Source organism: Stigmatopora nigra, chromosome 18 (assembly GCF_051989575.1).
Source record: "Stigmatopora nigra isolate UIUO_SnigA chromosome 18, RoL_Snig_1.1, whole genome shotgun sequence".
Taxonomy (NCBI): Eukaryota; Metazoa; Chordata; class Actinopteri; order Syngnathiformes; family Syngnathidae; genus Stigmatopora; species Stigmatopora nigra.
In genome coordinates, this window is record NC_135525.1 from 6,712,652 (window position 1) to 6,736,582 (window position 23,931).

At 39.5% G+C, this 23,931-nt stretch overlaps 4 protein-coding genes and 2 long non-coding RNA genes across 7 annotated transcripts; 3 read left to right on the forward strand and 3 right to left on the reverse strand.

Annotated features, from left to right (window-relative positions):
- Positions 1-1,694: 1,694 nt before the first annotated feature.
- On the forward strand, positions 1,695-5,925 carry LOC144212097 (protein phosphatase 1 regulatory subunit 1B-like). Of its 2 annotated transcripts, none has more exons than XM_077739733.1 (5): positions 1,695-2,107; positions 4,298-4,381; positions 4,457-4,538; positions 5,060-5,173; positions 5,557-5,925. In XM_077739733.1, the coding sequence occupies exons 1-5, from the start codon at positions 1,988-1,990 to the stop codon at positions 5,628-5,630; spliced, it is 474 nt and encodes a 157-aa protein (XP_077595859.1). In that variant the 5' UTR covers positions 1,695-1,987; the 3' UTR covers positions 5,631-5,925. The 2 variants fall into 2 exon arrangements, with proteins under 2 accessions (XP_077595859.1, XP_077595858.1); XM_077739732.1 differs by having other exon boundaries at positions 1,700-2,107; positions 5,518-5,925.
- pnmt (phenylethanolamine N-methyltransferase) lies at positions 5,916-7,862 on the reverse strand. Its single transcript, XM_077739731.1, has 3 exons — positions 7,660-7,862; positions 6,936-7,146; positions 5,916-6,861 (listed from the first exon to the last, which is right to left on the reverse strand). Exons 1-3 carry the CDS (start codon positions 7,829-7,831, stop codon positions 6,423-6,425), a joined length of 822 nt encoding a protein of 273 aa, XP_077595857.1. The 5' UTR covers positions 7,832-7,862; the 3' UTR covers positions 5,916-6,422.
- Positions 7,863-9,429: 1,567 nt separating this feature from the next.
- LOC144211560 (uncharacterized) lies at positions 9,430-11,322 on the reverse strand. Its single transcript, XR_013329624.1, has 3 exons — positions 11,201-11,322; positions 10,028-10,311; positions 9,430-9,752 (listed from the first exon to the last, which is right to left on the reverse strand). It is a non-coding gene; the product is annotated as an uncharacterized LOC144211560 (long non-coding RNA).
- Positions 11,130-18,365, forward strand: aldh18a1 (aldehyde dehydrogenase 18 family, member A1). The gene is made up of 18 exons (XM_077738911.1): positions 11,130-11,179; positions 11,259-11,372; positions 12,181-12,323; positions 12,392-12,541; positions 12,622-12,726; positions 12,798-12,950; positions 13,840-13,930; positions 14,106-14,230; positions 14,383-14,527; positions 14,601-14,674; positions 14,891-14,990; positions 15,055-15,275; positions 15,332-15,469; positions 15,860-16,055; positions 16,128-16,249; positions 16,321-16,507; positions 17,728-17,823; positions 17,904-18,365. Exons 2-18 carry the CDS (start codon positions 11,291-11,293, stop codon positions 18,092-18,094), a joined length of 2,319 nt encoding a protein of 772 aa, XP_077595037.1. The 5' UTR covers positions 11,130-11,179; positions 11,259-11,290; the 3' UTR covers positions 18,095-18,365.
- A 711-nt stretch (positions 18,366-19,076) lies between these two features.
- Positions 19,077-22,499, forward strand: LOC144211554 (uncharacterized). The gene is made up of 2 exons (XR_013329622.1): positions 19,077-19,280; positions 22,179-22,499. It is a non-coding gene; the product is annotated as an uncharacterized LOC144211554 (long non-coding RNA).
- LOC144211553 (gamma-crystallin S-1-like) lies at positions 22,130-23,917 on the reverse strand. Its single transcript, XM_077738907.1, has 3 exons — positions 23,788-23,917; positions 22,696-22,938; positions 22,130-22,618 (listed from the first exon to the last, which is right to left on the reverse strand). Exons 1-3 carry the CDS (start codon positions 23,794-23,796, stop codon positions 22,343-22,345), a joined length of 528 nt encoding a protein of 175 aa, XP_077595033.1. The 5' UTR covers positions 23,797-23,917; the 3' UTR covers positions 22,130-22,342.
- Positions 23,918-23,931: the final 14 nt, after the last annotated feature.

Genomic DNA, 23,931 nt, shown 5'->3' on the forward strand with positions numbered 1-23,931 from the left:
TAAGGGGTTGTTCAGTTTATCAATACATTGCTGCAATTTTTCTAACAGTTCAAATGGGGTGATAAGGTTGCAAATGGGAGTTATGTTTAATATTGGGCTTTAAAGCCATGATAGGTGTATAAAACTAAGGTTTTAAGCCAGACTTAAGGTTTACAAAATAAGGTATGTTAGTGTTTTGAACCAGATTTTAAGTTAGGGTTTTATCAGAAATGTAGGTATCATGTATAAGGTTGCAAGCAAAGATTCAGTTTTTAGGCCGAAGTGAGCCTTTTAAACATGGGCTTTAATCCTTGGTGAGTGTTTCAAATGGTCACTTGCGGTTCAAATGAATGCAGCACAATCATAGTAAATATTCAAGTCAAATGAACACCTCACCTAATGAGAGTTTATCATTCCTAAACGATTTATCGCTGAAATAATTCCGGAACAATCCCCGTGTTCCCACATGGGGAAGGAACTGCACCAGACAGAAGGACACAATATGGCGGCCGCCCTAAAGCCGTGGTGTCGGGGCACCATCGCCTAAACGAGTCAATTGAACCGAGCTAAAGCGGCGCCCTCGCCGATGTGACCGCTTGCCAAGCTTGGCACGGGCGGGCACGCAGACAGCGTGGGCAGGCCAATAAGCAGGAGAGGCAAAAGAATATTGATAGAAATGATCTTTATTTCAGTTTTACATTTTGGAAAAGCTCACTATTGCTTCCAAATAGTCACGTTTAAACTTCTTGCCTAGTAAGAATTAATCAGTTCTCAAAAAATACCATTTTTTTTTCAGTTTTAATTAAAAAAAAGGTCATGCCATTCTAAAGAAAATAAGTTGTATGAGTTATCATATTTATATATTTTGTTTTACCTAAGATGAAATATATTTGTTATGGAAACTATATTCAGCAGTATTTAATTAAAAAAACAAAGTATATAGCTGCAACTATTGATCTATTCAGGGATTTTTAAATGATATACTATAGTACACATAAAAAAAGGATACTACAAAAAGTCAGAACATTGTGAGACGTGTTTTTACAGTCAGGTGACGATTAAGGTATCACAACAAGCCCCCTCATTTGTTTAAAATGGTAAGAAATACAGTATGTTAGATACAGATTTTCTATAATTCTTTATCATTACCATAGCAGTAAATTAACTCCAAAACAGCTTTGTTGAAAATGTAAACAGTGAACATGATTGTTTAGAAAGTGGCAAATTAATTGACTTTTCTATGCCGGTTTTAATGGCACAGATGTGCTCATTTGGTTCTGAATTGGAAATGCATAGGAGGACTGAAGCTTGGACTCCAGCCCAAAAAAGAACCAAATTTTATACATACCCATGGTGATAAAATGCCATTTTACGAAGCTGATGCTTTCCATAAATGATTATGTCCTAGTATTTCTCTTTCCTGATCACCAGTGTATCATCCACACACTGATTTTATGTATCTTTAATATCTTTGTGAGGATAAAAGGTTCAGAAAATGAATGAATATATATCTGACACCCGGAAGTACCTTGGTATTTTTTTAATTTATTTAGAAAAAATAAAGGTAATGAAAGGATTCTCTTCATTTTAGTGGGGGTCCCTTGTTGCGTCTCTATGATTTAGTAGTGGGTGACACCTAGTGGATGCAAAGTGTTAGTGCAGTTAGGGTAATTAGGTTATGGGAACTATATATGGCAGTATTTAAAATGGGCATGTGCATGCGAAATCTAGCCTTTTATTTAGGAGATCTACATCAAATATTTCATGGATTTCTGTCTCTTGAGGTTTCTAAAGCCTGATTTCTAAACAAGCATCTCTAATTTGTGACATTTGGACGGAATCGCTGCGATATCGCGATGTTTCCAGCAGCATCAGGATGCGTCATAATTCCACCACACAGACACGCGCGGTCGGACCTTTTGCTTCGTGAGCCAGTGCACGTTTTGTGGCAGTGGGACAGACTGAAAGAGTTTTTTGGACCATTTCACTTGGTTGGAAACGGGTCGCCATGGAACCCTTTCTGCCTGCCGTGGAGCGAGAGGCTGAGGATAGTGATGCCAAGAGGAAGATCCAGTTCTCTGTGCCTTCGGTGGTCCCCATACAGCTGGACCCTAGACAAGTGGAACTGGTGAGAATCATACGTTTGAATTAAAAAAAACAACAACTTTTATTGTATGACATTCAAAACACAAAGCAGTCCTCTAATTATTATGATTGGAGGTGAAAATAGATGAATAATGGAACAATATTGTCCATAATTGAAAGGACATCAAGGTTTAGGATCTGGTTTTAAAAAATATATACTTATCATGTGAATTTTATAGGAAAATTGTAAAATGTCAACAGTTTGTGTTCTCTATGTTATATGGCAGGAGTAGGGAACATCTGGCTTGAGAGCCATATGTGGCTCTTTTGATGGGTGCATATGTAAAACATCAACCTGAGACTGTTTGTACTTTAAAAGTGAGGAAATGACTGAAAAAGCACATATTTTCAGTTATTTTTTGTTTAGAAATCCTGGCTCAAGGAATAACATTTAAAAATATGAATTGTGTACAGCTTTCCTTGTCAAAAAGTTCCTGAATATCGGTATTGTTAATTATGTATTAAGATGGAACTGCATGATCTCACAATACTACCAAACTTCCAATTGTCAATGTCAACATTGAGACTGCCTGTGAGTGCCAATCTTGCATTGAATGGTAGTGAACAGCCCTCCCAGTCAAAATGAATTGGACATCTCGCTTCCAATGGCAGCCAACAAATCAATCAATCCAGAGCAGAGTACTTCTTTGAAGTCTGGTGTTTTGTCCATTTGACCTACCAGTATGTCAACAAATCCTATTCAGTCCAAAGTGCTTTTCACTGAACTTTGACTAACCTTCTACCGTTTTTTTGGTTTTGTTTATCTACATGTAGCTCCGCCCACACCTGTGCCAAACTGAACAGCATTTACGTAACTGGAGAAGCATCAGAACTCGGGTTTTTTGGGTGTTGGCAGCCGAATACGGACACGCTGGGATTAGTTTGAGCTGTGCAAGGCTGACTTTTCGCATCTCTTCAAAGTGATGAGATTTTAAAAGGAGTGGAGGAGCTGACTTTAGGGATAAACCACCCTCAGTCTCCGTAATATTAAAAATGAGATTAAGTGACATCACAATAATTTCTGACACAAAGTCTAAATAGGTCAGGCAAGGCTTTGAAACTTGCTATAAAATTAGGGTGTCAAACTCATGTGAGTGTTGTATACAAGAGGTTTAGCATTTCCCTTTATGGCACGGGTGGGCAAACTTTTCGGCCCGGGGGCCACATTGTCTTTAAAAATATGAGAGATGGGCCGGGTCAGCACAAGATACGATACATATAAAAAAGTGCATCCGTTAACAGTACATATGAAACATAAACAGAAAAAAGGACTAAAGTGTTAACATACTCATCACTCATCATTAAAGTAATAAGTATAAATTACAAAGGGAAGTAAAAAGGAATGTATTAAGAAATATTAAAATGTCATTTAAAAAAAGATAGAGGGGCTGTAAAACACGAAAAACAAATAAGAGTGGACAGAGCTTCTGCCACTGGATTCCGCGTGACGTCGCCATCTTTGAAAAAAAAAACATTATTTGGACAACGTTGGCGGGCCGGATTAAAAACCCTAGCTGGCCGTATGTGGCCCGCGGTCCGTATTTTGGTTTAGGATTTCAAGCTATGGTGAGGGGTTTCAAATAGTGTTTAGAAACTAACTTTGGAATCTACATATTGTACCCACCGCCCTCCCTTTTGCACACTAAACGAGCACGAATCCAACACGCGAGGGAAGCCAAAGCGTAGAAGCCAAGATAACCGCCCACGTTTCAAACCCACGCTCTCCACACTGATAGGCTAACGAGCACTCCTCTTTCGCACCGGACTGTCTTATTTCCATAATGTTACAAAATAGATGTGCCGATGACTGTACTACATACTTTCACACATTTCAAATCGTCAATATAATGTACTATTCCCACCATTTCCCATGAAGACGCGTCCATTTTGTAATTAATCTGTTGCGTAACTCTCGGTGGTGACGACTCCTTCTCTTTTGCACATGATGATCAATAGTAACGGCATTCTTGTAGCCTTGGAACACATTTAAGATGGTGTTATGTCGTCAAACTCTGTAACCAAGCAACTACTGTATGTGGAAAGCATTCAAGCCAAAATTGCTGCAGGGGATTTTTTTTGCTATTTTATTTTCTCTGTTAAAATCCATGCAATTTTTCAATCCATCATTTATTACCTCTAATATCTCCACCTGTTGTTGTTTTTCTGTGTCCAGATTCGACGCCGGAGACCCACACCCGCTACCCTCTTCCGACTGACAGACCCACCGTCACCAGAAGACGACAACGGGTGTCATCAGGTATGCCGTTTTGACCCCGATTTGAAATACGACTCTGTTAAACACACTATCCCCCAATTATGCCCCAACCCACAGTGGCTTGCCGGAGAAAACCGAGTCCGTAAACCCAAAACGGTCAACAATACGTCAAGCACCTACCAGCCGCCTTCACTCAGAGGTCAGTGGGCTCTGAAAGACCCCGTGCTCTACATTCATCCTGTACAATTATGCAACAATTGCAATTTCCAAAACTGACATGTGGTTTGCATCTGGCCAAAAAGTCTGTTGTGTGTTTCTATGTGTGTGTGTGTGTGTGTGTGTGTGTGTGTGTGTGTGTGTGTGTGTGTTTGTGTGATTGTGAGATTAGAAGCAGAGGCAGCTGTGAGTCTGCTCTGGATCATCCTGGATTATGGGATAGACACACACAGCAATGCCCCCCCACTCACACCCACATGTATACATACCCTAAAATTGGAATGAATTGTATTATAATCAATATTTTTAAGTAAATCATTTGACTGGTGTCTTATTTTATACTTAACACTATTTCCTTTTCTTATATAATGCAGGATTTTACTCAATTTGACAATATTATGCTGTGCCAGATAGTATAATTCAACACAGTGTTTTGTAATATTATGTTATAGTTGCTTGTCTTTGAGGATTATAAATACATTAATTTTTTTTCTCACATTTCAGCCGTCCAGAGAATGGCTCAAGCACATTTATCTTCTATAGACATGAGTTCTGTGGACCAGGATGATCCATCATCTGGAGAGGAAGAGCAAGCCAAGAGCCCACAGTTAGTTTCAGGTAAGGTAAATAATTAAATAAAAATAGCATTTAAATTTAAAAAAAAATCTTTTCTTTATTAAATGTGCACCCATCCACACAAACTTTTTCAACCCAATACTTGACATTTATCAACTACAGTTCAATTGCATTTGATTTAAACTACACACGACATGTAATCGGAATTAAATCCATGCTAAAGTTTTTTTTCTCCCTAATTAAACTGCAAAATGTGGTTTATAACTAAAACCCCCAAATATTAGTACGTATTTTAACGCATAGCCTCCCATTGACAAAAACAATAGTAAAAAGAGTTACCCTTAATTTCATAAGGTCATCAATTTTCCATGTCTTCATTTCTGAAGATCCTCAAATTCAAAACAAGGACCGTTTTCAATCGCCAGACACGTTGGCGGCAACGGAAGAGGCCGAAGACGTGCAAAACAAAGAAGTTCGCCGCAAGATCTCTTTTGCGTAAAAGCGTGGATGTGGATGTGGATTTGTGTGGGTGTTAAACCTGTGAATGTAAATACAGTGTGCGTGGGAGCACCTAAGATTAGACAGCGACGTGGTGCTGAAATAGCATCCACCAAAAAGACGAGTCATACATTTTCATGAGGTTACGGAGTATTTTGTAGAGGGTGTTGTACATTTGTATACAAATCATGAAACAAGCAAGGCTTTCAATGTTTGTCTACTGTATAACAGTATTCAATGTATGCTTTGTGTTGGTGGGAAATAAAAGCTTCACAAAGGCTTTTTAACATGTATAATATAGTGTCTTTATTTCATATATATAAAGACATGCAACAGATTTATGCGTACAATGGATGAGGTAATAAATGAAGTAGGAATTCACTTATAATTAAATTAGTTGCTATAATTGTCAGTTAACTACAAGATTCAGTTTACATTACATTAAAAATATGCATCAAATAATCTACATTTGCTTTTATTTTCCATAGATTGAATATCTGTCTACATTTATAAAGCTATATATTAAATTAAACAGTTTCACTGTCAATAGTTTCTCATAGATATTTTAATATCTGCAATAAATACATAGAATTATTATATATGGAATAATTCATTTAGCAATAGAGTACTTTCTGTAATAGCTATTTTGGTGCTGCAGGGGGTGATGTCCAACCACACAAGAAAATGATTTTAAATCCTCTGAAAATCAAACTACAAATGAATTCATTAAGGCACAGAATGAAGTAGACATTAACTGACTATTATTTTAGTTTTTTGGAGACTGGGAGTACTTTTAATCCTTCCTGGCCTTTGCAAAAAACACCCCGGTCACATCATCCACCCCCACTCTCATATCTTGAGGCAGAGTGTAGACCTCAAGGCGGATCAGGGTGTAGCCACTCTCTTTCAGACTGGCACAAACCTCGGCTTCACCCAATGGCACCACAGGGATTCTCACCCCGGGTCCCCCAAAGTAGAAGCTCTCCCCCAGGGCGCCGATCAGGAGTAGGTGGCCGCGGGGCCGGAGCAGCTTCTGGATGTGGCCTAGAGCTCTGGTAAAGGCGGCCAAGTCGGGACTGACACTCTCCAGGCAGAAGCAGGACACCAGGCAGTCGGCACCCGCCGGAGGGAGGGCTTGAGGGTCCACAGGCTGGGGTCGGTGCACGTCGACGGGGAGGATGTCGATAACTGCCTTGCGGAGCTTGGCTGCCTTCTCCGTCCACGCCGAGGCCCTAAACGAGAACAAATCTGTTATTGTTCTGGACCTGGAATATGTGGGTGGTAATGGAAGGGTGCTACTCAATACCGCCGGCCTTCCAATTTGCAGACATGCTGAAGATATGGCGTCCAATCCAGACCGCAGCTCTTCTCATTCTTTAGCCAACGCCTCAGCTCGGAACGGTTGACCTCTAAAAAGTCCGTCAGGAGGACTTGGTTGAATACCTCACAAGCGCTTAGAACTTGGTAGAGAGTGGGTCCCGAGCCGATGTCCACTAGCAGTTTGCCGCTGACGTCCCCTAAGCACAAGATTCATTTGGTGACACCATGATGTGATACATAGTTTTTTTGCTAGAACAAAAATATGATCTTATTTATACTGTGTCGGATCTTAAGGTTGATTTATATCTTGTTGGGTCTTTTTGGCTGACTGGTCTGATGCTTTTGGCAAACTCTTTGGTGTATTTTTTTGGTTTATCATGGAACATATAACAGGGTGCCTTAAAGCTGCAGCCTCATCTTAAAAAAAAAACAACAAAAACAAACAATGGATCTACTATGTATTTTCTATCATTAATGTTCATCCCTAACAGTCCCCATTTTACTTGTTACATTGTTTTCTTGTGCTATCAAATGATCAAAAATACTCTTTCTAAATTACTTTGTATCCATGGGTAGTAGCTAAATAGTAACTTTTATTTCTGGCTGGGGAAAAATCATCTGGATTTATGATTGGAAATTGTGAGATTTAATCTAAGTATGGAAGACAACACTGAACACAGAACAATTTATTCTGTCTCCAAACTTCTTACCTTCATTGAAGGCTCTATGCAGGCATGCCAATTTCCATGGCACGATGCTGTCCTTCCTGTCAAAATCAGCCCGCGGTGGCGTATAGTTGTACTGCAGATATGCTACTGGATCAAATCCCTGGTAGCAAGCAGCCATGGCTTCCACACCGTTGTCTTTTGCCGATGGCTCCATTCTTCCCTCGTGGATTAACGTCGCTTTTGGTTCTCGGTTACGATGACTGCTACGTCCCTGTTTGGAGTCTTTCTTAAATAGTCATACTTGCGTGGGTGTACCTGGGTTACAATATGAGTGGTTGTTTTGGGCGTTCATTGAATTTTAGGGGCGATAGTGTTGAATCCTGTTTGTACTTTTTTTCCTTTGCCCCCGAGCACTGATGCCATCAGATTAGAGGCTTTCAGCAGCGGTAATGGACATGGTCATTGTTTCCAGGTCTTGCAACCAACTCGCAGCAGGCCTGTATCTTCACCATCAGTCCAGCTTTTGCCTGTCCTTAAACAGCTTCTCCTTGGTTAACCCGTTGGCTGCCTCAGAAATGAGAACTGTCTCATATCTGTCAATTTATATGTTATACCATATTTTATACGTTTTTGATGATTTCAAATTGTGTAAGACATAGAACAACTTTTGTAGAGGATGTTTTTAAGTATGTTTTTTTGTAAAACTGATCTAGTTTCACCCATTTGGGCTCTAATCTGGATGGCCGTCCACTTTTGAGAAAAATGCAGTGTTGCCTTTGTACTTTTTTTTGTTTCTAATTATTTCTTAGGGGAATTGCAATGATAAATAAGCGGTGCAATTGGCCAAAGTTGACAGGTATGCAGTCCTGACAGTGCTAAATAGTAAAAAATCACCCCGAATATTTTTGGAACTTAGCGCCATGTACCTTACACTCCGTAGAAATGAAAAATAATGTTTATAGTCCGTTACTTGCTGCTATCTCTCGCCATATTAAAGAAATACAAACAGCTGTTGTAAGATAAACAAAAGACGAGTGTGGACAAAGATTTTACTGCACTTTTTTTTGGGCTCTTAAACTCCAATAGAAAAATAATAAGACTAACAAATACCTGAAGTATCTCAGAAGGGCCTATACTTGGATGGAAATGCTCTTTATAAAATCAGAAAATAATACAGAAGAAAGAAACAAAACCTTCAAATATTCTAAGTAAAATGTGATTATTGTTAAGCATGAATCCTCCCTGCATTTGTATTTTCTCCACTTTGGGTTCTTTAACATGCCCCCCCACAGATTGAAGTACCACCTCCCCAAATATACTTCAAAATATTCCGCAAACAACACAAGGATTCGACACCTGTGTTGTTTGTGTAACTTGTTCAGTGTCAAAAGCTGTCCAATATGATTCTCTTTTGGTAGGTCAAATCCTATTTATTGCACGGATAAAGGCTCATGTTAGACTTTGAACAGCAAAAGCAACACAGGCCAGCTGACAAAACACAGTTTAATCCGTTGATTCGATTAATTTACCACCTATTCCCAGTGTGAGCAGCAGCTGAGCTGCTGTGGAAAATTGCCACGTTGTCATCAAACTGCTCTCCCCGGGGGTCTTCTGACACTATGCTCATTGCTGGCAGATGGACACAAACATAGTCTTGCAGTCTCAGAGTTTCAAATATGGAATTTTGCCATACCATAGTAATGAAATTGGGCTATGTGATTGTTTCCCTGGGAATACTTTTGCCAATTTTGGCCTATTTGGTGATAAAATGAGTAAGAAGATTGGCAAATGAAAGCAACAAGGACGATTAAGTGACTTTTAGTACTTTGAGGTTTATTAAAAAGCCTATTTTTGGTGAACACACACATGTTTTGATCCACTGATAGCAATTGGTTCAACCGAGGAACCTTGGCAATGTCATCTTCATGGTGGTCTTTGTTTCTAATACCAAACTCTTTGGGCTGATGTCAAACTCTTCCTGGATGTAGATTGGAGTTTGAGGTTCAAACTTTCTGCTGGATCCCTCTGTGGACTTTGGTGGCTGCTTTTGATTGATGGCCTCTGAAAGGAAGCGCTGTAGGAGTCGCCTGGCTTCACAGTATTTCTCTGAATGGTCCACTTGGGTCACTGCTCCCCTGAAAGTAGACCCCAAAAAGCCTGTTCCTCATTCACATCTTAACAAAACCTAAAAGTAAGATCCCAAACTGAATCTAATCCAACACATTGACCATAAATGTAATTGCCTAAATAAATCCCACCCCAAAACAATCACTGATTCATACTCAAAACCACTTTTGAAAGGATCAACCTTAAACTTACCTTCTAAACATGAACCAAAACCCTAAATTTGAGTCATCTTTAAACTCTGACCATTATTTTAAATCAAAATCTAAAGGAACTGATCACCAACCTTTGCACCCGAGACACATCAAGACTCTTCCAATGAGCCGAATAGCTCTGTCCTTTTTGCCAATCCTCCTCCATCACACTACAGTCCAGTGGTCTTGCAACACTGCTCATCTTCCGAGTCAGAATCCTCAAAGTGGAAAACTGAAAGACTCGATTTGTCTACTGTTTCCACAGAGAGAGTTTGTCAGAATGTGGAACAAGTGTTGGGGTAGGGCTAGTGGAAGATTGGATTAGTGCAGTGTTTACATAGTTGTCCGTCTGCAGTTATTTTGGTTACATGCCGATCTGAAACACAAAAGCACGATAAGATTTATACTCGTGTCCAGTGTTACTCTATCGCAGGGTATAGAATAAGGACCTCTACTAGTACTTTTTACTAAGCCTCACAATTGAAAAAGTATATTTGATTCTAAGTCCTTGTTATTTCCTTGAAGAAATCAATTTACCAAAAGTTAAATTGTACATTGCTGGTTCTGCAATATAGATCAACATAAGTTGTAAGAACTCTCAATGTATCTCTTAAAAAATGTATGCATTTATTGATTCTAATTCCTTGTATCACATCATATTTTTCCTACTAATTTTTCCACTTTTACTGCAAATAAATATCGGCTCAAAATATCTTTTATCAGCCTCTTCTAACTACCAATATTTGGTGTAGGTCCGGAAAAACCCAAATCGTTCGATCTCTAGTACGAAAGGCTCAGCTTTACTCCCCCAAGTCAAATGGACACGTAACAGATGAGGACAGGACACAGATAACGAAAAAAGCACTGTGGAGACAAAACAGGGCCCAAATAATGGAATAACACACATTTAAGCACCGAGACGATTGAGTTACATCAGGCGCTGAGGGGCAGGTGGTGGGTAGCGACTCCTGCGTTTGGAGTCGACTGTGCTTGGGTGCTTCACGTAGTCACAAACTGTGACTGTCATGTACTGTTTTTGTAAATATTTGAACACGGGAGCTGAAAAAGTCACAATTTCACGCAACAGTTGTGTCAACAAAGGGTGTCAGGTTAGTGAGGGAGGGAGGGAGGGATTGGGAGAGAGGTAGTGATAATGAGGGAGGGCCTCATCAACGACCTCCATTCACCATTAAACGCTTGTTGTCATTAAAGTGTCACTGGTAAAGTGGATCATCATTAACACTGTAAGTAAGACATACTCTCACCTTGGGCTGTTGGAAGTGATGTCTGTGACTAAATGAGTTGCAATGGATGCTCTCACAGGCAAATCTGTGTCAAAGCGTGTCAAAGTGAGCATGCTGCTCCAAAGGCTGTGCTCTAGGATTCAGCTGGAACCCCCGAAAAACTACTGGAGGACCACCCGAACCCTCTCACAAGGCAAGACAGGGGCTCCCTGATTTTGTTGTGGTTTTAATGTTCGTGGGAATTGCCAATGCCATATTTGCTGTGTAGTGTTTTTGCTTTTATTTGTTTAGAAATTACTATTTGACACAATTGTTTGCCCTTTAAATCATTCACTGTTTGACATTTTAAAAGGTCCAATGATTTGTTTTAAATTAGTTTTTGTCTATTTTTAAAGATAAATGTTATATCATTAAGGCAGAAACCCTTCCAAATAAACCCAGAATTAATTTTCTTATTTTACATCTCAGCAAAAGAACATTTAATTTAATCAAAAATCTCGACCTAAACAAAAAAGATTTAGAGCCTAATCTTTATCTTTAACAAAAAAAATCGAAATCATAAGAGAAATGAAGTTTGTTTCAATGGGTTAACTAAAGTGCTTGTGGTGAACATTTTCCTCCTGTTGCATGCCTCATTGTTCATTTGTTGAGGATGATGTTAGCGTTTTTTTGTGCTGATGTTGCAGACTTCGTTCACAGCATGTAGACTTTCAAATGCAGTCTCCATTAACACCATATAGCATCTTTACAGCAAAATTTGAGATAATTTCATTGAGTCTTAGTGTATTTCCAGTCACTTTAGGAAAACCTGTCAAATTTCAGGATATAAGAATAACATTTTTGGTATTTTTGTGGTTCTGCAATGTAAAAATAAGTCCAATTGACCTAAACAAATGATTCTAAAATGAGAGGAAAGAAGAAATTAGCATCAAATAGATATTTTTACTGTCTGCCTTTATACAAATGTTAAGTATTAACTACCAGTATGACCCTTGACGCAGGTCAACGTGGCGGCGGCCCTTTTTCCCACCGCGGTGAACTACGCAATGCCAAAAGGATCGTGGTAAAGCTGGGTAGCGCCGTTGTCACTCGAGGTGACGAATGCGGTTTGGCGCTGGGCCGGCTGGCGTCCATCGTGGAACAGGTGATATTTTTGCTCCACTATTAAGATTTGCATGATGATATCGGTCGACGGGAAAATGTCATCTACAGGTGGCGGTACTGCAAAACCAAGGGCGGGAAATGATGATCGTCACTAGTGGCGCCGTGGCCTTTGGCAAGCAAAGGCTGAGACACGAGATTTTGCTGTCCCAGAGTGTTCGGCAGGCGCTGCATTCAAGTCACAGTCAACTCAAAGACACGGTTGCTGTGGAATCGCCTAAATCTTACGTCCTGTAAAATGATATACAACTTTATAGTATTTTTCTCAATCCTGCTCACAGTCAATGCCCGTTTTGGAAGCCCGAGCGTGCGCGGCGGCTGGGCAGAGTGGTCTGATGGCGTTGTACGAGGCCATGTTCTCACAGTACAGCACCTGCACTGCACAAGTAATTATGATCTTTTTTGGGACGGGTTGTAAAGTGACAGTTAAGAAAACGCTTTATTGCTGACTCTTCAGGTTCTGGTGACCAATCTGGACTTCTACGATGAACAAAAGCGCAAGAATTTGAACAGCACATTGCAGGAGCTACTGCGCATGAACATCGTGCCCATCGTGAACACCAATGACGCCGTGGTCCCCCCGCCGCAGCCTGACAGCGACCTGCAAGGGGTAAATGTGGGTACCGTTGGTCAGCGGGGGGCATTACTTGTTGTAGCAGTCGTAGTAGGGATTGTTGTAGCAATAGTAGTAGCTGTAGTACTTGCTTTAGCAGTAGTAGTACTTGAAACAGTAGTAGTAGTGATTGTTGTAGCAATAGCAGTAGTAGTACTTGTTGTACCAGTAGTAGTAGTACCTGTAGCAGTGTTAGTAGTATGTAATTGTACTTGTAGCAGTATTAGTAGTATGTAGTTGTACTTGTAGCTGTATTAGTACTTGTTGTAGCAGTAGTAGTACTTGTAGCAGTGTTAGTAGTATATAGTATTAGTAGTACTTGTGGCAGTATTAGTAGTATATAGTAGTAGTAGTACTTGCTGTAGCTGTAGTCATAATTGTAGCAGTATTAGTAGTATATAGTAGTAGTAGTACTTGCTGTAGCAGTAGTCATAATTGTAGCAGTATTAGTAGTATATATTAGTAGTAGTACTTGCTGTAGCAGTAGTATTACTTGTTGTAGCAGTAGTAGTACTTGTAGCAGTATTAGTAATATATAGTAGAATAAGTAGTAGTAGTCCTAGTCGTAGTAGTAGGGGTTATGTTATATATCCAGTAAATCAAGCTTTAGTAGTAGTAATAGGTTTTATGTATTAACGAGATGGAACTGTGCTAAAGGGAATTTTAGACAATGATTTACAAATATTGGTCCATATATAAAAAAACATTGGATTATACGATGCACCGCTAGTCTACAGTATATTGTGCAGATGTTGTGGTTGAGAAGACAGAAGGTGACAGCTCGGAATTGTTTTTTTCTTTGCTCATATTCAAACATTATATCGCCACCGGGACACTTCAGCGACAGATGTTTGCCGGCATCAGCTGTTTTGTGTTTTCACTGCAGGTGATCAGCATTAAGGACAACGACAGCCTGGCGGCGCGACTCGCCGTGGAGATGGAGGCCGACCTGCTCATCGCGCTCTCCGACGTGGAAGGCATGTGCCGCCACGTCAACAACACCATCTGCCTTCGTTAATGAGTTATGGCAGGATGGGTCTGTCCAATCATGCGTTTTCGGGGGGGGGCAAACATACACTGATGGAGTTGACTTAGGCACCATGTTTGCGGTTCTTCGTCCGACCAGTTTGTTTTTCTTTTCTTGATTATTAGGACTCTACAACCGCCCCCCTGGAACAGATGATGCGAAGCTCATTGACACCTTTTACCCTGGAGATCAGCAGTCTATCACCTATGGGACAAAGTCCAGAGTTGGTATTGGTGGCATGGAGGCCAAAGTAGGTGAAAACATATATTTATATATATATTTTCCTTTCTAAGAAAAAATATTAGGAGAATATGTCACATTTTGTTGCATTATTGTAGAATTTTTTTATTGGTTTCATGCCCCAGTTAGCTTTCCTAAGTCTTTTCCATGCTCCTCCCACAGGTCCAGTCATCTATCTGGGCGCTTCAAGGTGGCACCTCGGTGGTCATTGCCAACGGGACGCATCCTAAAGTAACGGGCCACGTCATCGCCGACATTGTGGAGGGCAAGAAAGTGGGCACTTTCTTCTCAGAGACCAAACCGGCTGGTAACTGTCCTGTTGCATTGTCGTTCTTAATTGTTCAAACCAGTACCACTTGCATTGTTTTATATTTTTGTAGGCCTAACTGTTGAGCAGCAGACTGAAATGGCACGCAATGTTGGGAGAAAATTGGCTGCTCTACGACCAGAGCAGGCAAGAATAGTATATTAATATAATATTAAAATAGTTTACAATATTCCCATCAAATGCACACTTCATTTTTAACCAAGTGTCCCAAAACTATAGTTTCTCATCACTACTTTTCCATCCAGCTACTTTTTATGATATCCTAAACAACACTGACATTATGTGGTTGAATCTAGTATTGCATGGCCTTCCTCTAATATTATTTTGTGTTACTGTACATAGAGGAGCGAGATCATCCTTCGCCTTGCAGATATTTTGATTGACAGAAAAGAAGACATCTTATCAGCCAACAAGATGGATGTCGATATAGCAGTCAGCTCAGGTGAGGTATATGGGAATCAGCTTGTTGATTGTTAACGTCGGCCTGTCGTCCGTCTCGAATGAAGGTCAACTTCCGGCAGCCCTGCTGGCTCGCCTGAGTCTGAGTCCGGCCAAATTGGACAGCCTGGCGTCCGGCCTCCGACAGGTGGCATTGGCCGCCCTGGACTGCGTGGGTCGCGTGGTACGCAAAACCAGGGTGGCCCACAAGCTCGAGTTAGAGCAGATCACTGTGCCCATCGGGGTCATTTTGATCATCTTCGAGGGCCGGCCGGACTGCTTGCCGCAGGTAACTTTCAAATTGTCTTGGCCTTATTTACATAAATAGTAACAAAATGGGTGCAGGTGTCGGCCTTAGCCATTGCTAGTGGCAATGCCAGCCTGCTGAAGGGTGGCAAAGAGATGGTCAATACTAACCGGGTTCTCCATGGGATCACACAAGAAGCCCTCGCCATGCATGACGTCAAAGAGGCCGTGCAGATGGTAACAAGACACATTTTCAATCATGGTTGGATGGAACTTTAAGAATTTCCCCTTAAATAGATATTTTTAGAATAAAATAAACAGAAATTGCAATTTCTCATTGGCTGGGGTAGGCTCCAGCACCCCTGTGAGTCTTGTGAGGATAAGTATTGCAGAAGATTAATGACATTTAAAAGGCTAGAAAGATTTTTCATTCCACCCTTACAATTATTTTCCCATTTTCTTTAATTTGCCACTTTCTACTGTCAGACCTATCATTAATAATGTAATAAAAAGGGTTAAGAAAATATAACAATGTTAATGTTTTGGGTGATGTTATTTACTTTTTGTCGAGCCAATTTTAATGTGGATGTAATTAGATAAACCACTAAAACTTTATTTATTCCCCAGGTGAGCACCCGTGAGGAAGTATGGGACCTCTGCCGATTGGACAAAATGATTGACCTGATCGTCCCTCGTGGCTCGGCCGAACTGCTGCGAGACATCCGCCGCGCCACCAAAGGCATCCCCGTCTTGGGCCACAGCGACGGTATCTGCCACGTCTATGTGGACGCCCATGCCGACCCCGATAAAGCTGTCAAAATCGGTCAGAAACGTCTAAACTATCAATAGAAACAAAACGGAATCTAAACAGAGCAGTGCTGCGATTTCGTTGTAGTCCGTGATTCCAAGTGTGATTACCCGGCGGCCTGCAATTCTATGGAAACGCTGCTGATCCACCGGGACGTCCTGTCGATGCCGCTTTTTGGACAGATCGTTGACATGCTGCGAGCCGAGCGAGTAATAAGTCCACGCAATATCTGGAGTTATAGAAATGTGTATGTAATGTTATTTAAATGTTGTTTGTTCAGGTGAAAATCCACCCCGGGCCCAAGTTTGCGTCCTACCTGACCTTCAGCCCACTGGAGGTGCAGTCCATGCGTACGGAGTACTGCGACCTGGAATGCTGCATTGAAGTGGTGGACAGCCTGCAGGCGGCCGTTGAACACATTCACAAATATGGCAGCTCTCATACCGATGTCATCGTCACGGAAAATGGTACGTTTTTTTTTTTTAGCCCTCCACATTTATTCCCTTAAAAATCTGCATAGTATTAGATACAGGCTTTGTACAATAATGTTGTATATATATATATATATATCTATGTATGTAGTATGTGTATGCATGTGGTATGTATGAATATGTATGTATGGTATGTATTTGTATGTATGTGATATGTACATGTATGTATTTGAAATGTACATGTTTGTATGTAGTATATATATATCTATGTATGTAGTATGTGTATGCATGTGGTAAGTGTATGCATGTAGTATGTGTATGCATGTAGTATGTGTATGCATGTAGTATGCATATGGATGTGGTAGGTATATGTATGCATGTGGTATGTATATGTATGGATGTGGTATGTATATGTATGCATGTGGTATATATATGTATGCATGTAGTATGCATATGGATGTGGTAGGTATATGTATGCATGTGGTATATATATGTATGCATGTAGTATGTATATGTATGCATGTGGTATGTATATGTATGCTTGTGGTATGTATATGTATGCTTGTGGTATGTATATGTATGCTTGTGGTATGTATATGTATGCATGTCGTATGTATATGTATGCATGTGGTATGTATATGTATGCATGTCGTATGTATATGTATGCATGTGGTATGTATATGTACATGTATGCATGTGGTATGTATATGTATGCATGTGGTATATATATGTATATGTATGCATGTGGTATATATATGTATATGTATGCATGTGGTATGTATATGTATGCATGTGGTATGTATATGTATGCATGTGGTATGTATATATATGTATATGTATGCATGTGGTATGTATATGTATGCATGTGGTATGTATATATATGTATATGTATGCATGTGGTATGTATATATATGTATATGTATGCATGTGGTATGTATATATATGTATATGTATGCATGTGGTATGTATATATATGTATATGTATGCATGTGGTATGTATATATATGTATATGTATGCATGTGGTATGTATATATATGTATATGTATGCATGTGGTATGTATATATATGTATGTAGTATTTATGGAGTATGTATCTATATTTATATATTATATATTAAATCTGCCTTATCCTAACACAAAGTTTTGAAAGCATGTCTGTAGTTTACCTAGAAAGTTGAAAGTATTCTGTGCTTGTGATCATAACATGTTGAAAAATCTGTTACATAGCACTTTTTTGCCCCCTTTTTTGGTCTCAGAGGACACGGCTGAGCAGTTCCTTCAGCACCTGGACAGCGCCTGCGTCTTCTGGAATGCCAGCTCCCGTTTTGCCGACGGCTACCGCTTTGGACTCGGTGAGCTGTGTGACTTTTGTGTTGTAGAGCTCTCCTACTACTACTTTTTTGTTGTTGTTTTCACCTTCATGTACAAGCAGGAGCTGAGGTGGGCATCAGCACGGCGCGCATTCACGCCCGGGGCCCCGTGGGCTTGGAGGGGCTACTCACCACCAAGTGGGTCCTAAGGGGGGACGGTCATGCGGCGGCTGATTTCGCCCAACCGGGCGGCGTTGAGTTCCTTCACGAGGATCTGCAGACTCCGGCTGAGGAACGGCAGCAATTTACTTAAGACAGAATAGCAATAAACTCATTAAAATGGAAAGGGAGCCTGATCATTGGCCCCCATTGATTGCAACATCAATTAATACTCATCATAATATATCTTTTGTGGGTAAAAGAGGATTATGATTTGTCTAAATACAGTTTGGCAAACTAATCTTACTTTTCTGATTGTTGCTGCAAAAAAAAGTATGCTGGCTGTCTCTACTATCAATTATGAAATCATATCTGTAATATCCCCAGGCTGCATGATTTTTTTAAACTATCCAATTGTCAATCAGTTTTTTTCTGTATGTTTTTGTTTTCATGTGTTCTTTTGTTTCGTGTATCAATAAAGAAAAGGGAGACCATGTTTGGTAAGGTTTTTCATTTAAAATCAAAAAGGAAAGGGTTGCCTGTATATAAAGAGATTAAAAAATGACAATGTATAGTAAGGCTATTTATCATTAAAAAGGAAAAAAGTACATTATGAAGAGTAAGGTTTTTTTTCCTTGAGGAAAAATAATTAAATACTATGCATAGTTGGAATTTTTTTTTATTAAAAAGAGTACACCATTTGTAGTCAGTCATGCTTTCATTTGGTTAAAAAATACCATGTATAGTAAAACCTTTTTCCTAAACTAAAACATATATATTAAGGCTTTTGTTTGTTAAAAAAGACCATATATAGTAAGACTAATTTTAATTTTAAAAAGAGTAGACCATGAGTAGTAAGGCTTTCTTTCATTTGGTTAAAAAATGACCTTGTATGGTCAAACATTTTTTAAAAAAAAATACCATGTATATATATAGTAAGGCTTTTATTTGTTGGGTAGATTTGGGTGTTTTCATTGGCTATCCTGTCTACCTGGTTGTATGCATTTCATCTACTTTGTCCCTTTTGGCTTTCCTTCATTTTGTGACACAGGTGATGGTGATTGTCACCAATCCCTTTCTGTGATTTTTATATCATTGAGGAAGTATTGCTTCCTGGTTAATATAGTCATGTTTGTCTGTGCATTGCTTGGTGTGCATCTCCCCTTGTTAAGCTTGTACTTTTGTTCATTTTGACCCAGTTTTTATAATTATATATGGCTATTTTTCATTAAAATGTGCATCTGCACAACCCATCCACCCAAAACTGCAAGAAAATATGACAGGAATGCTTGGAATGTCTCTACTAAATGACTGAAAGGAATCTGATATCAGCACAACAGGTAATATTTTGGATACTATAATTTGTAGGAACTTTTGTGATTAGAATTGTACTGAAAATAATTGGTAAATTGGCAATTGGTTGCCATCTGGGAATGTGAATGGGAGTAATAAAAAACTGGGAGTTCTAGTATTAAATGAAGCTTCTCGTTGAGGAATAATATGATAGCATCAATAAAGAATATTTGGCTATTTAGTTTCAAACAGGGATGAATTTGGTCGACACATTCACTCTTGTCTCGTCCTGATTTTCACACAAAGAACACAAATTAACGGAGGGATGGAAAGGAAAGAAGCGCTTCTGATGTCTTTGTAAGCGTCTCGCCCACAGGGAGTTTCCCCCCATTGCTGGAAGTGGGGCGAGAAAAAGAAAAGATGCAAGACAATACTACAGAGGTTTAATTATCCGGCCGTCACAAATGAAAAAAGAGCCAGAAGGAGACTTCACAATGGGAATCATAGGCTTTCACGCTCTTTTTTTTTTTCTTCTTCTTCTTCTTCTTCTTGTTATCATCTAAAGAAGTCCAAAAAATGCACTAGTTTACCCTTCAATCAGCTCCAAAGAGAGGCAGACAAAACTCCACAATCTAGTCTGGAAAAAAAAAACTTCATAAAAAGTAGAGCATATTTTCTGCTTTGATTTTAATACTATTAAAACATATGTATGATATGCGAAAGTCATTAGTTTTTATGGATAAAGATGGTAGGAGTGAATAAAATTAACCAAATTCTGGAAAAAAAAAATATAAAGAAGTTTTTGTATATGAAAATATAAACCTGTTATTCTTTTTTAAATGAAATTGGAAGAATATATCAAAATATTTAGTTTCAACGTTATTAAATAAAAATATTCATAACATTTCTTTCACATGAAAAAATCTCTCTTTTGGCCTTATTTTTTCCCCATTTATTTTAGTCTATTTTGATAAACTAACCATTGTTCGCCCATTTTTTTGCAGTAACCTGAGCAAAAACTAGATTTCCCTTTAAAACATACCTTTATAGAACGTAAAATTTTGATCATTTCAAATTGTGTACGCCGTACAACAACTTTTGTACGGGAATTTATCTATTCTAGTGTACATTTTATATTAAAGCCCATTTTGTCTTCCTCATTTCGGCTCTAATCCGGATTATTGTTGATTGCTAATGTTGTCATGTTTTGAGCATAACATTTGTCAGTTACATCCACCTTTTCACTATATAAATATAGCGTGTCAGCAAGCAATGTACCCAGTCAGTCAACCAGTCAGCTTCATACAGCGACATCTACAGAATCTTAAATTTATTGTATACAAAAAGCTTTTGTAAAAGACTGATTGGGGACCCCATTCACTTTGGGGAAAATCTTTGACTTTTAAATGCGCCCTATGTGAGTTAATATGTACTAAATTTGACAGGTATGATAAAATTACCTAGTTTTGAAACACCTGCCTAGTTTAATGTTAACAAACATGCGGTCCGGTGTTTTGATAACACACTTAGCATACGAATAGTTAGTTTGACTGGTCACTCTTTTTGAAGGGACCGCTTTAAAAATTAAAAATGAACTGGAGCCCTTAAATAACTTTTTTTTTTGAACGTCAACCGTTTGGATGTTAAAACCTTTCGCTTGATCTGACGACGCTCTTCCGGGAATTACCGTCCACTCCGAGTCAAAGCATTTGACTGTTGCTCTGGAAAAAAAGGCGGAAATCCTTTAATTGGGCATTACTGGAGGCCAAAACTCATATTTCCTCTCACTGTTGATCTTAAGAGACGACGAAAGGCACTCCCCGGCGGGCTCCATTCTTTTCCTCTTCTCGCCCTGAATCAATAATTAATGGTCAGAGTTATTTATTCATGTGTATCTCGACCAATTACGCTGCGCCTAATTAACAATTTCAATAATTGATATTTATTTCTAAAAGAGGAATCTCGGGCTGATGTAAAATGCATGAGCAGCGGGTTTTGTTTGGGATTTTTCGCTCTTTTTTTTTTAGGGGGGCGGGGCGCGTGTTGGTTCTGAGAGTTTGGCGCTCGGGGCTAATGGCAGGACACTTTTGACTGGGTCTCTTTGAGGGCCGGCGTTTCTGTGATGTGGATCTAACAGGGGCGTCTTTCATGGAGCCATGTGATCCGCTAAAGACACTTACTTGTACATCCGCTCGTAGCCTCTAGTGCTCTTTAATAGCGATGCTACAAAAGAAAAGTGGAGGCCTCGCTTTGCCTTGATGATAATGGTTGCCAATGTGTGAGCAAACGCCACCAAGAAAAAAAAAAGGGTACTGTGAAGCAGAAATATGTGCCATTGCATTGAATGTGATTTCAAAATAATTACTGTGGATGTTTTTTTTAAATTTAGAGAAATTAAAAGCAGGTTAATTTCAAAGTCATTACCACCACTTAATTCCACAAGAAAGTTTAAAAATAAATAAATAAATAAAGCAGAAATAGTAAAGCAAAGCAAAATACAACTATATACAGTTTACCCCTGCTAAAAAACAGGACTAACTTCTTTAAAAATAAAACAATACATACTAATATACGCAAGCCCCCCCCTTTAAAAAAACACCAACTTTATTTTCTTAAGGTATTTTTCCCTCAGAAAAAAACACCATGTATTGTAAAAAAAATCATATACCAGTATATGCAAGCCCCCCTTTAAAATATATATATAATAATAAAAACCCCTATACAGTAAGGTATTTTTTCCTCAGAAAAAAACCCAATGTATGGAAATAAAATATTTTACTATAGTCAGGTGTAAAAAAACAAAAAAACAAAGCAAAATCATGTATAATACTCAAAATATCAACCATGTGATTTGTCTAAAAAAGACTATGTAATATAAGGCTAAAAAAACACACAATTTGGTCAAATGAATCATTTTATTAATCTGAATTTTCCTTGTGCATCAGGTGAACATGATACCACCGGAGCCCTGATTTTCTGCGGGCATCACAACGGAAACCATCAAGATGTCGGCGTTTCATGACAATGACCGACGTTGAAGACGACAGCGAACCAATGGGTTGGGCCTGAAAGAAGGTGAGGGGTCAAACGCATACATCCATAAAAGTCTTCAATTGAGCGGTGTGACGCGTCTGAGGGATCCAATGGTGGAGTTGGCACTGCCCCACTCGCTATGTCGGCGGTACTCGCCGGGGCGCAGGAAATACTGACGCCCACTGTAGTTGGGGTGCTCGTGCATCATCCAGTAACCTTCCATCACATTGGCCGAGGATATGTCGCGAGCTTGGAAGCGCTCGCTCAGGTCGGGGCAGTCTTCGTTGATCTCCATATTCTGCCCACCGAAATCTGAACGCTCGTAGATTTTCATCCGGTAGCCGCCATTGTACTGCATTGACAAAAATTGTGCATTTTTTCATTAGATTTTTGTAGTTTTTTAAGGACTTTGTTGAAAGCGGGACTCACTGGTGGCACCATCCTGCAAGAACGGATGCAATCGTTGAAGCCGGCCCAACGCTGGTAGTCGGGGTAGTCGCCCTTTTGCAGGACGTACTGATAGCCCGAGTAATTGGCTTTTTCGTAGGCAACCCAGCAGCCGCCCTCCACGCGGATGGAGTTGCAGCGGCTGAAGTAGTTCTGCATCTCGGGGCTGTCGCTGCTGCACTCGTAGTGGCGACCCTGAAAGCTGCGCTCCTCGTAGAAGGTGATCTACATGTATCACAATCAAATATAGAAACTGCCGGTCAAGGCTCAAAAGTAGTCCGGTTTTGCATCGCAGTTCTGTGATCGAGGGTTTGATCCCAGTTGTGGAGTTTGTATGTTCTCCCTGGGGCTCTGCGGGTTTTGTCCCGGTGCACTAGTTTCCTCCCACATTCCAAAAATATAGATCATAGGATAGTTGACTACTCTAAATTGCCTTTAGCTATGATTGGTTGTCTGCTTCCTTGTAATCCTGCAATTGGCTGGTCACCCATTCAGTGTTTACCCCGCCTAGTGCCTGTAGGTAGCTGGGATAGGCTCCAGCACCCCCTGAGGTGAGGATAAGCAGTACGGAAATGTAGTAGCAGGTTTTCTTAGACATATTTAGAAATATATATTTTTGATAAATAAACATCAGTATAAAAGAAGCTTATTACATATATAGCATTTATATTTTATTGGCTTTACTAAAATACAAAGCATAAAATTAGATATACATAAGCTGAGTGTGCTTTCTGTTTTATAAAATATGCTATAAATTATTTTAATATTATAAAATTATTATCAATAATTTATCCCCCCCAAAAACTTTTGTTGCAATCTAGTATAATATTTGTAATATTTTAAAATTTTAATTGTTTTCTTAGCACACGCTTGACTTTTTAAATCATTTTTTATTTAATAAAGAACATAAATCGATTCAGTGTTTTTCCCCTGTGGCAAATTATTTGAATTTTTCATTAAGTAAAGAAAATGACTTTGTTTTATATACCGTCTCGTACATTTTCCCTCATTTCAAAATGTGTAGATTGAAATCCCCTATTAATGAAACACTGCCTCATAACATCATCCTCTTACCTTGCTCATTTTGATGCCGATGAGAACCGTCGTCGGTTGGGGCTCTGGAGGGCCTCTTTATAGACCTGTCTATCTTAACGGCGCCACCAGTTCACGGCAAACAAAACGACGCCTCGTCAGCAGGGCCGTCAGGCCACCCGACTG